The 12,344-nt window shown below is 41.3% G+C and overlaps 1 protein-coding gene across 1 annotated transcript; it reads right to left on the minus strand.

Moving 5' to 3' along the window:
- Positions 1–6,601: 6,601 nt before the first annotated feature.
- On the minus strand, positions 6,602–12,023 carry LOC306708310 (zinc finger protein 516-like; the record flags this gene model as incomplete). Its single annotated transcript, XM_079176115.1, has 4 exons — positions 6,602–6,712; positions 8,482–8,546; positions 8,711–10,009; positions 10,694–12,023. 4 exons carry the CDS (start codon positions 12,021–12,023, stop codon positions 6,662–6,664), a joined length of 2,745 nt encoding a protein of 914 aa, XP_079032241.1. The 3' UTR covers positions 6,602–6,661.
- Positions 12,024–12,344: the final 321 nt, after the last annotated feature.

Genomic DNA, 12,344 nt, shown 5'->3' on the forward strand with positions numbered 1-12,344 from the left:
ACTTCATCTTTACTGTGTTGAAAGCAGCTTCATAATGATGCTCTCACAAATGTATTTTGCTGTTATCTTCTAATTCTTGGTCGTTCTATTTAGTATACAGTTCTTGATTAAGATGGACACTTTAAAAAGCTATTTAAATATGAATTGTAATTGTCCGGAAAAGGGTAAACAAAGGTAACTGGAAGGAACTATTTGCATAGAGAAAACCACCACTTTTTAAGCTTGACTTATCCTTAACTTGGTTTTCTTATGAATAATAGAATATTGCATTTAGTGGTTGCTTGTATTCAAAGCATCCTATAGGAGTATACATTACACCGGTGCAGGCAGGAATCACATCTTTGACCCAGGCAATTTGAATGCCATGCTCTAACAATTGAGCTATACACGACAACATTTCCAGTCACCTACTGTGACTGCTGGGAAATCTCCTTATCACCAGTGTCCACCTGTCTGAGGCGACGCTCGGTGCTTCAGCCTGCTGTCTAGTCATTACTGTCACAGTGGGGCCTCAGTATCAAGAACTCAGACTGGAATACATGTTAAGGACCGGACAAAAATTACAAAACAAAACGTATTTATGTTGCTGGTATATGGTGGAAGAAAAGTAATGTTATAAAGACATTGTAAATACAGTATGTCTGTCATTTGATGCAGAAGGTCAACATCAGTTTACCCCTCATAATGTGTAACTTCTTAGATTGTTTATTGTAATACATTTTAGATGCTTGAGCAGGTAAAACTATACAGCATTTCACAAAAAGAGAAACTAAGAATTAAACAGTTTTGTGTATGAGGTTTCCTGTTTGTTTTTGTTTTTTCTTTTCCTTGCCTGAATTGAGGTTCCAAGCACATTGAATGTTTTCTATTGTAAAGATGGTAATGCCCTTTTGAGGCACATTTCTGATTCTGTGCTTTACAAACAAAATGTATTTGATTTGAACAGAATTTAGTTTTTCTTAGTTTCTACACTGGCGATCATCTCAAGACCCTGATGGGGTCCGTACCCCAGGTCTCAGTTTACACTACATTAGTTTCCTCTTTAATCTGAATTGTCACCCTACAGTACTCACCTTATTTAAACCCTTATTGTAAACTATTATTAATTAACATACCCGGAACAAACTAATTCACATTTTTTTCCTCTATAATTTTAGAAATACTAAGGCTTTAAGTGCATGCAGAACCCCACCCACATTTAGAGAAGCCACATGCCAAACTCTGTCAAATGTTCTGACTATTTATGAACATCACAATTTAAATTGATCACCTTACTACATTATGATATGATGTATAACACTGCTGGAGAATACTTTCCTTTATTTCTATCTAAAAAAACCCAAAAGCAATATGTATTACGTGTGTGTGCAAACTCATTCCCCCCCCCCCCCCCCCCCCCCAACATTTCCAGTAATATTAACAAGGGCATGACTTCACTGTGTTAAAATCTAATTTTACAACTCGGTCCAAACCTCAAACAACCTTTTTACTCTTTGACATTTAGCCTAGCCCTAAACTAAATCCTAATTCTGGTTTATCTGCTCAACCTGAATTCTAACCTTAACCCACTCTGATAACAAAGTAAAGACCACCTCCCAAAAAGGAAGTCACTTTACAATACTGTCTTCACCATCGAGGCTTAGATCTCAGACTAGTTCTCATAAGGACAGCAGTCCAACAACAACAACGCACGCACATCATACTGAGGACAGCTGTCACTCCGATCGGCCACCGGTCCGTCTCGACAACAGCCAGGCGTTTCCCTGTCAGGCAACATATGCCACTGCGTTTCTGCTGCTCCCAGCCGCCTGACAGTATCTACTCCCAGACCCTGTGGCCAGCTCCGACTCTCAGCCCTGTTGCTGGTGGCACTGCGAACATGATCTCTGATGTCTCTCAGGCAGCTAACTGATGCTGTCACTGCACCAAGATATAACACGACCCGCTGACAAACGCAATGTGACAAGGACATACAGACACACGTATACGCTCAGCGGAACAAGTACTCGTCGATGTGCTAGACTACAAAGTACCACCTTTTATTGAGAATGTATTTTCTCCTCTGGGTTTAGGCAGCCAGATATGGTCAGCGACACATATGCTTACAGTCACAAAAAATATTCAGTTAACATGTTTTTCTGTCATGTGTTTAAAAAGCTAAATGCTGAAAGTTGCCTGTGGTTTGAGATTTACCACCGTGATAAAGTCTCAATTATGCTTGCAGGCATATAGCTGTCTGGTGATGGGGGGGGGGGGCCTCATCAATAATTGAAAGTTTGTACAATGTCAAGCTGTATACAGTTTCAGCATATAGAGGAGGTTTTAGTGCAAACACTTTAGTGGTTTTATGGTCACAAAGATGAAATGACATACAGTATAATGCCACATGAAGAAGTGGTATAGCCGGCAATCCCTCCCAACAACAACAAACAGGAAGGTGGAATTTGTAACAAAGCAGCTCCTCTATTTAGACCCTCTATTTCTTGACATTGCCTACCATCTACTGGTAGAAGCTGTAAACTGCAGCAAGCATGAGAGCTGATTTTATTATCATTATTATTATTACTATTTAATCACGTTAAATCTCACCTGACTTAAGGACAGGAGGAATTCAAAACAGAAACAATCACACAGATCTCCAAAATGCCTAAAATGAGAAGTTTTAATTCATCCAATGACATGAGTTTGGGGTCCATTTAATCCATTTCTTTTGTGTAAATTACTGGAACAATTGTCTACAAAAGATAAGTATTTACTAATTAACTTTGTTAGTCAGTCCTGGGGGCTATTTCACAAGACCTGGAGTGGATTTAGCCGTGATTTTTCAGTTATCCTGGCTGAATTTAGTTGTGACTGGGTTTCATAAAAGCAGTGGCACATAAGTTACCAGAGACTTGAATAGTAATCGTGCTTTATCTGTTCATTTAGCAGCCACTCTGATCAGAAACCAATGGGTTGATTTTATTTGCAGTTATTCTACGTTCTTGTGGATGTACTTTGTCTTATTTCTATTAAAATACCGCACGTATGTTAAGTACTGTTATTATTTTAACATTGTGGTCATTATCATCAATTGGTCAGCATCAGTTATAGATCACTGGACTAATAACTAGCATAGTGTACTGTTCATTCTATACCAGGTGGGTCAACCTCACACAAATGGATTGTGTGTCCCCGGTACAGTATGTTCTAATTGAGAGAAAAAGTCCTAACGAATTGTGTAAAGGGAAAGTTACCGAAAATGCCTTCTTAGCCATATTTCAGTGACTGTACCAGCCTACATTGTTGTGCATGCTAGTTTTGACCATTCTGTATGTTTTCCTTGAAGCAAAACAATCAAAAATACAAAAGAACCCCAGCAACCTGAGCAACCCCACTACTCACTTTAAAGGCAAAGTGTACAACTCTTAATTTGTGCAAATGTCAAAGTACAGTTAATTAAGAGCTGTGGTTAGTAAATGTATATTTTTAGGCTTTTGCATTCAGAGAGTCTGCTTTTGTTGCCACGCTTTTTCTCACAGTTTTAACACATTGGCCGCGTTTCCTTTTTTTCATTTTATATACTTTGCTTCTCAGTAAACTTCCATTACCAGCTGTTGCTCACTGGGTGTTAAGTATGCGGAACGCCTCTTCTCCATTTTAGTGTCAGTAAATCTGTTATCGACCTCGCGGTCTGCTGCAACAAGCTCTGAAAGTGCATATATTTGGATTACTTACACCTGGCTTTACCTTCTTGCACCTCCTCACCCAGAATGCACCGACTGTAGCAGGTCAAGTCTGACCTTTTCTTTTAGCCGGGATTTCTTAATTCTGCTTTCGTGAAATAGCCCCCTGGGCTCTGCTCTGATTTAAGTTTTAAATGTGAGAAGAGATTTGATAAACTGACACAGCATTTATAAACCAAAATTATAGCATTTAGTTCTTACTTTTGTTTTTCATGAGGAACAGAGTGATGAGTACAAATGAATCTCTTGTAATGAAACAGGGCATGGGGGAAAGCTGCACTGTGTTGTTTGAAGGTAAAATGAGCATATTGAGCTCCGATGTTGTCAGAAAGCGTGGCCTAAAAATACAAACTGGTGTTCTTTGCTAGATCAAAATGTAAGCAAATAATCCTCATGTATTCTCTATATAACAGCTTTCAACTGTCTGGATTCTACTTAAATTAAGTAAAGTGTGACTGCTATATATAGACCACAAATGGCTTTGTTTGGGCTTTTTGGCTTTTGACCAAGCAATGTGTGATGCCTCATATGGTGATTCAACCAAAGTGTGTGTGTGTGTGTGTGTGTGTGTGTGTGTGTGTGTGTGTGTGTGTGTGTGTGTGTGTGTGTGTGTGTGTGTGTGTGTGTGTGTGTGTGTGTGTGTGTGTGTGTGTGTGTGTGTGTGTGTGTGATATAAAAACAGCACTACCATAATATAAATCTACATTGACCAACTTTATTTGTGTATTTTAACAGTCAGACAAAATGTGGAACTGGTGAAAATAGAAATTTTGATTTGAACTTATTAACTATGTTTACATAGTCACACACATCAACCCAGTGAGAGCTCACATTTAAGCTTCAGGTTTGCATAAAAGTTCAGGCTTGCATGAAAATCCCTGCCTCACTGTTTCCTGTCTCACTGTCTCTTTGCAGACAGCTGTTGGATCACAGACTCAGTAAAAGTCCTTACAGACCCTGCACTCTGCCCTCAAGTGGTTCACTGATTTTTTTTTCTTCTTCTTTTTCTGTTGTTACTACAAATATCAAGTACCTTGGAGTGTTACAATCACACTCTTAGTAAACAAAAAAAATGACCTTAAATAAAATGAACATTTACAATATTTATCAAAAAACTGTTTTCCACACAGATCAAAGTCAATACTCCAACAATAAAATGTGTATTCTCAAGATCACCCAAGAATCCATAAGTTGATGGCTTTTTGTCAAATGCATAGACTATTTCTCTATGGAGGATGAATACACTGAATTTTAACTAAAATATAAACTTACTAAACAAATCGGCAAACATACAACACACGAAAACAAATTTCAGAATGAGGTGAACTTCAAAAAGTCAAACAAAATATTTTTGCAGTCTGGTAAGTCAGGGTCACATCAGTAGAACTCGTTATTGCTACATTTTCTACTTCTAAAAATCACAGCATTAAATTGCTACATCACCAGCACAATGTGAAATGAGTGCAAATGTTTACGCTATCTTTCTGAGAGGAGAAAAAAAGGACAAACTATAGCATTTAAATTTCAAACTTGGAATGATAAAGCAGGACACCACTTCTCATTGTTCGTGTCATTTTGACACATTGACGTGATTGACAGACTGGCTATGACGATGTCTACCAATTTAGGTTTTTTCTCTGGTATTCTCACATTTAAATGATTGTCTCTTCTGGATCTTAAGTTAGGCAGTAGCTATGAATTTGCCCTGGATATATGTTGAGTGAAAACGGCTGCTTTCTCTGTTTGACATGGATTCAAAAGTGGTCAAAAAGGGCAAGGCCGAAATGCTCGACTAGTTGTAGATTTACAACAAGTGGTCTAATCTGCGCCTGTGAACTGGAAGTGAGCAGTCGGTTAACTTGGCACGAACAGATCGTAGCAGACGACAGCAGGCAGCTGATACACTGATGATGCCCTGATCCTGTTCTGTCAGAATGATGGCAAGGTTTAGTAGTATTTGGCCAAAAAAAGCATACAACAGGTCCTATGTGTAGCAGCTGTAATGTTGAGGAGAAATATTTTTCCAGTTGTTTGAACTGACTTCAGCCCACTGCTTGTGACTGTGGGCTGAGGATGTTTTAGACCACATTCAGTGTGAGGACAATAATATGAACAGAGCACCCTTAATGTGTGTGTGTGTGTGTGTGTGTGTGTGTGTGTGTGTGTGTGTGTGTGTGTGTGTGTGTGTGGGGCAATGAGCTAACAGTGCTAAAGGCTGGATTCTGGTCAGTTCTAGCTCTAATTAAACCGCTCCTGTAGCGGCATAGTGATGAATGACAACTGTCTCAGATCAGGATTTGGATAATTGTGTAAATATGAGCTTAACATTGAAAGTGACAATAAGCAGAATGTTGAGACAATCAAATGTGGTACTAACCTTAAAACAAAAAAATAAAAAATTGTACCCATGTAAGCTCCGTTAAAAAAGCAAACTGCAACGTACAGTATAGAGAGAGGTAATTGTGATGTTCAGGTCACAGCTTCCGACTGTTTCTACTGGCATCCTGGTTTTTTTAAATGTATTGTTTTTTACTAAAAACCAGCGGATATCTGTGCTCATTTAGCCAATACAATGTTGTCTTTATCCTTTATCAAATGTAGCTTAACATTTCATTTCCACATCCCCACCCACCCACCCCCCCCTCGACAAATATCTCAAACAGTTCTACCTCGTGTCCAGAGAACATATCTTCATGTGTGTTTTGGTAACTAACAAATCTACACTCTTAACAAACAAACAAAAAAAACATGCGAAACACTTCAAATTAAACAACCATATTACAAAATAGGAGTCCACCTCATTGCATTGCATATATTCTGCATCATCCAGTGACTCGGTCCTTTAGGAGTTATGGCTGGTTCCTTTGAAGAACAGCGGGCCTCTTTTGTTCTGCACTACCATGCGGGTTGGAAGCAAACGGGAACACGGTGTAGCTTCACGTTCCTTTATGAAGAGACCCTGAGGAGGAAGTGGAGCGGCTGTTGACCTGGAGGAGACCAATAGGAGGCACACCAGTTAGATTTGATCTGACAACACTGAGACGGAATGTGTGTGCAAGCAGTGTACATGCACAAGGTATCGATAAATGACCTAGCAGTGCATAGCCAAGTACTGAAATGTTGACAATTATACACATCTAAAGGGCAACAATGCTATCTGAAGATCATTTTTTCAATCAGACAATTTATAATAATATTTATAAGTTGTATTTTGTTCACAACAGCCACTCAGGGTTTGGTTTAGGGTAGGTAGGTATGTTTGTTAGATTTTATTCTAGAATGATAACATACCTTTTGTTTTATTCATTCAAAATGTACAGCGAAATGTAATTTAGCATTGCATTGTACTTTTGCTATGTATTTTTACAGCGAGTATTTTTCAATAAATTATCAACTAACTTCATTTAATGACCAAATAACGATTAGTTGTCTGCTGAGATTTGCAAAACGAGATGTGCATTTTATCAACACTGGCGGATTGTTGTATCCAGTACAAACTAGCAACCACATTTTACATATATGTTTTATGTCCATTTAGAGTTAGTGCCCTATATGAAATGCCATATAAAAAACCAGTTTGGGGATATTAGTGTGTGTTAATACCTCTACACTTTGATTATAATGAAATGTCTGATATGATGATGTCTAGAGCAGGACTTATCACACTATGCTATATTTTATGCAGTAGTTTCTGTATTAGTGGACATACAAGGCATCCGAAATGTACAATAAAGCTCCGCATAAAAAGGCTTCATGTTGCGCATATCATGAACAGAGTGAAGCTGGTTCCTTCTTACATAAGTGTTTAAAGACCAGAAGACAAAAACAAAGAAGAAATGCAACAATCTTTCATACGTTGGCAAGCTATTATAGCACAAAATATGTTCTACTGCCCACACAGTGTTATCCATATTAGTTTTATCTAATTTGTAATTCCTCACACCTACGTACATTGCTATTGCCAATCTGTAGTGTTTAAAAAGTTGCCCACATATTACTCTAGGGGGAAGGCGGAGAAAGCAAGAACAGTTGTAGGTAGCATCAGGGTAGGCCTGACTGACAGGCCGATGACACACCATATGGAGATGCTGGTTGAGTTTTACCCCGAGGGGGACAACAATGTTTTTTTATCATTTGTTTGCCTCATCTCTGTCAGCCTCTCTTACGGAAACGATGAAGGAAAAGACAAGCACGCACGCAAATTAAATGAAAATCCGCAGACGCACGTGTGCACAGAAGTGACGGAGTGTATTGAGACGCAGACGAGGTACAGACACGCACAAGAACAAGCACACACACACCGTTGGTGAAGCTATACTGCACATACATGTGAGGGAGAAAGGGACATCATTTTAGAAAATTAGAGTTGAACTTTTCAGGCAAAATCTCAAAAAACATTGTTCCACCACCAACTAACCCGCATTTTCTTTACTAAATGATCAAATGACACTAGATGGCAAAATGTAAGATATAATGCCGTCTAATGGGGATAAAGGTTTGTTTACATTAGTGATGTTTCTGTACATAACTGGGTTTCATGCAATCACTTAACTGACTAAATGTTGCCACACTCATCCATTGTATGGCATTTATCTGTATTTTGTGCTGAAGGTATTCATTTCTTTAAGTGTAGAGAAGGTAGTCTTGGCATGAGTGGGCCTTTTTAATTTATAAGAAATAAAGTCAATGACTTGTCTGTTGGCTGAAGACGAGGAGATAACTTCTATCAAAACTAAAAATATCAAAGAAAACATACTTGTTTGGAAGCTTCAGAGGTGGAGTGGACTTCTTTGCCAAAATTTCCATTTAACTGCAACATTGCTGTAACAACAGGAGTATAAAAAGAGCTTGTAAACAAATATCATGGTCAAGTCACATTCCGATTTTTAAAGTGAAGGCCTACTGCTGACCACCTTCACTGTAAAACATAACATTAATCAGCGCATTTACAATCAATCTAACAGAAAAGCGAAGCTCCTCCTCACCTTGTGGATCAATCCTGGGATCAACAAACCCCCAGTGCTGGTAAAGAGCAGCCAGATCATGGGGACTGTAGTTTTTCAGGAGACTCAAAATATCAATGTCCATTGGCATTTCTCCTGTCGATTCATTCTTTACCTGAGCAAAACGGACCGGCTCTAAATAGGCTTTGTGACCCCACATGTTCATGGCAGCCCACAGATCAGGAACCTTAGGACCCGAAGAGGAGTCACACGACTGCCTTCGGGGATGGGGTCTATCTGCGGAAACGTTGGATGAAGTCCCGCCATGATTTCTGGCCAACATGAATCCCAAACCCTCCTGTGGGAAGTGTCCCTCCACCGCGGCTCTGTGGCTTCTGTGTTTGGGGCTGCTTGTCGGCTTGAAACTAGGGGAGCTCTTGCTGGGCACACTACTGCTCGATGAAGTAGCTTTGGTGCTGGAGCTTTTACTCCCCCCCTTCTCTGCCCGGTTATGTTCACCAGACTTCTTTTGAGGTAGGAGTCCCATCCTCCCACTAGACTGTGACCCATCTGAAGAGCGTGAGTCCTTAGGCTGATGCTTGGACTTTGGGACGCCTGATTGGTTCTTGGGAGCTGAGTGCTTACTGCTTCTGCTGCTGCTGCTGCTGCTGCTGCTGGTGGTTGTCAAACCTGGAGGCTGTGTGCGCTGAGTCCTTGGAGCAGGTAAAGCAGGGCAGTCCTTGCCTTCGAGGAACGGTGGAGGCCCGGTGCGTCTCCACTGGGTAGCACCTGCCTTCGGACTCTTGTTGCTGTTCATGCAGGGTGCCCACTTTGGCGCCATGGAGCTGCTGCCGTCCACCCTGTGTGCAACCCGCTGGTGGATCCACAGGACTTCTGGGTAGTTACTAGTGTGGGAGCAGTATGGGCACTGATGTCGTACCAGACCCTCTGTCTTTATTGGATCATTTACGGGGCCTTCTCCTTCACTTACGGGTAATGAAGACAGATTAAGAAGACTTCCAGCATCAGTAGTAGTTTGTCCCTGCCCTTTGACCCCAGTACCATTTGACTTCTCCGTTTTAATGTTGGATTCTGCTGACCCCGGGCCAGGCGGACATGTGTAAGGATTCCAGTATGGCTGACTGAGCAACAAACTCCTGTTTTTGAGGTAGTCCATGTATCGTGAGGCTTTGGAACCACTCTGGTTGCTGTTGTCCAGAATGGTGTTGTGTTTGCTGGAGGGACCCAGGACGTCCTGGTGCTGCTTGTGCAGGTGAGACCTGAGTAGTGAGGCGTCGGCAGTGTGGAAATCACAGTGCTCGCAGAGGTAAGCTTTTTTATCTGTAGGTAAGAGCAGAAGAAGGAATGTAAAGTTTGTACCTGATATATTTAAGTGGTGTGTATGTATACAACATAGCCACTGGCATGATTACATTAGCAAGAAAAGCATTGTTCAAAGTCACATTGGTTTATGGACAGACCATAGAAACCATACTGAGTTTCATAATGGAATAAACCTCTGATCTAAAGTATATAAATAAATCATCTTGTTTCATTGCTGACACTGATGTGGCAGGTTTTGACCAATTTTAATAAAAACATTTTGCAATGAAACTTAATAAATCTGTAAAGACTGTTCTGAAGCCTAGGTGGCAACGCCTTAATGGATGAGCATTCACAAAATAAAATCTTTTTGTATAAACGAGTGCATTTACATTTGCTGTAATTCAGTTATAAATTCACTAGATGTCTCCCTTTTCCACAGTACAATGTTAAATGTTGAATTTTCACATCGATGACTTCTCTTTCAGTAATATCAGTCTATATTGAAGTGACACATCTGCATGTCCACAAACACGTCCTTTTGATATCTTAATGTAAACAAAAAGGGTGCAATATGCAATAGAAAGCAACTGCCGTCAGCACAACCTTGGCCTGGTAACTGATTCCCATTTTCAAGGATTTTGAATTGCTGTCTTATCCAAACGGTAGCACAGATAGTGTAGCGTGGTGTACATGGCTTACCCTCCTGGTCTTGACTCCTGCTGCTGTTGTTGTGTCTGGGTGTGAGGTGAACATCTTTGACTTTCTTGGTCTGCAGTGCCTCGTAAAACGCATGACCAAGTCCGTTTAACAAAATACGGTCTTTCTGAGAAATCCTCTTGTCAGCACCTTTAGTGTGAGCCAGGCTGTTTGATGAGTGATCAAGGCCTGTTTCACCCTTAATCTTCTTAACGTTGGAGCTGGAGGTGTCAATTTGCTTCCTCTTCTTCTCCTGCTTCCGCGGTACATACTCGCCCTTTTCTGTGTCGTACGCCACCTCAGCATCTGCCAGCCTCTCCTCCCATCCCAGACATTTCTCGGTGGCCTCCACTAGTCGTCCCCTTGTGGCCAGCTGCCACGCTTGGTAACTACAAATTGGATCCAGCTCTGGAATTCGCCTGCCCAGGCTCTTGTCCTCGGACGTTTCCCTCGGTCCAGCACGCGTGAGGTTCAGGCTTTCCAAAAAATGCCTCTTATCAACGTGCTGCTCAGAAGCTTCTATGTCTTCCTGTGGCGTCTGAGGGTGGCTCTGGGCCGGTTTATGTAGCTTTTCATGTATTCGTAATGTCTTGCGGTCGTTGAAGAAGTTACCGCAGCCAGCACAGAGCTCAAAGAGGCACTCTTCATTGGTCAGCGACGCCGAGTCCTGAGGAACTCCGTTGATGGTGGCAGGCGGCTCATTGCTTTTGCCACCTCGTAGCTGGGCTTTGACCCGGTGAATGCGCATATGACTTTGGAGGAACCATGCCTGGCGGAAACGGCGTCCACAAATCCGGCAACCATGATCCTGTAAATTGCGGTGCCTTTTCATGTGGGCTTTAAGGAGAAGTATCTGAGGGTAAACCTGGCCACAAATGCTGCAGGTACAGGACCCGTCGTCGGCCCCGCTGACCTCAATCGCATCTTTACCCTTAACTTTGTTCTTTGTTCCTTTCTTCTTCACTTTCCTGTTGACATTGTGAGCCTTGTCGGATGTGCTGACAATTTCAGGAGGGTCGGGTGTCTCGGAGTTATCTTTCTGCTCTTGATCCCCACCCCCTCCCTTGTCACTGAGGTTATGGCTGAACAGGCCTAGTTTATGGCTTCGAATGTGGGCCTTCAGACTGCCCTTCTGAGCCGTCCTGTGCTCACAGTACGGACACTTGTACGGCTTCTCCCGCGTGTGTCGTCTCATGTGCTGCGACAGCGAGCTGAGAAGAGGAAAGCTGCGGCCGCACACCCCACAGGTGTGGCCAGAGGTCTCATCCACCGCCTCCGTCTTTATGTTTGCGGTGAGCTTTTGTGATTCATCCTCCCTCTCTTCTGTCTCCATTACGTTTCCTGGAGCACCGGTCAAAAACCACAGCTGTGTAATAAATCTTCTAACTATGCAAAGTTTGTCTTCCAAAAGCTAGTGAGTGCTCAGGATAGGCGTCAAAAACTTGCAAAACGTCACAGCTTTAGTGTCCATCCTGATATTCTTTTTCACGTTGCATACTTATGGCAAGAATACCTGGAGAAAACGGCAAAAGAATTGAAATTAGGCTTGTTATAATTACACTTTCCAAATTACCAAATTCACAAATTACACCGAAAAAAGTTAGTAAAAACAAATATTATTGCCAAAATACAATTAGTCTTAAGAAGAGTTGAT

The sequence above is a fragment of the Pholis gunnellus genome (assembly GCF_910591455.1).
Source record: "Pholis gunnellus genome assembly, chromosome: 16".
Lineage (NCBI taxonomy): Eukaryota > Metazoa > Chordata > Actinopteri > Perciformes > Pholidae > Pholis > Pholis gunnellus.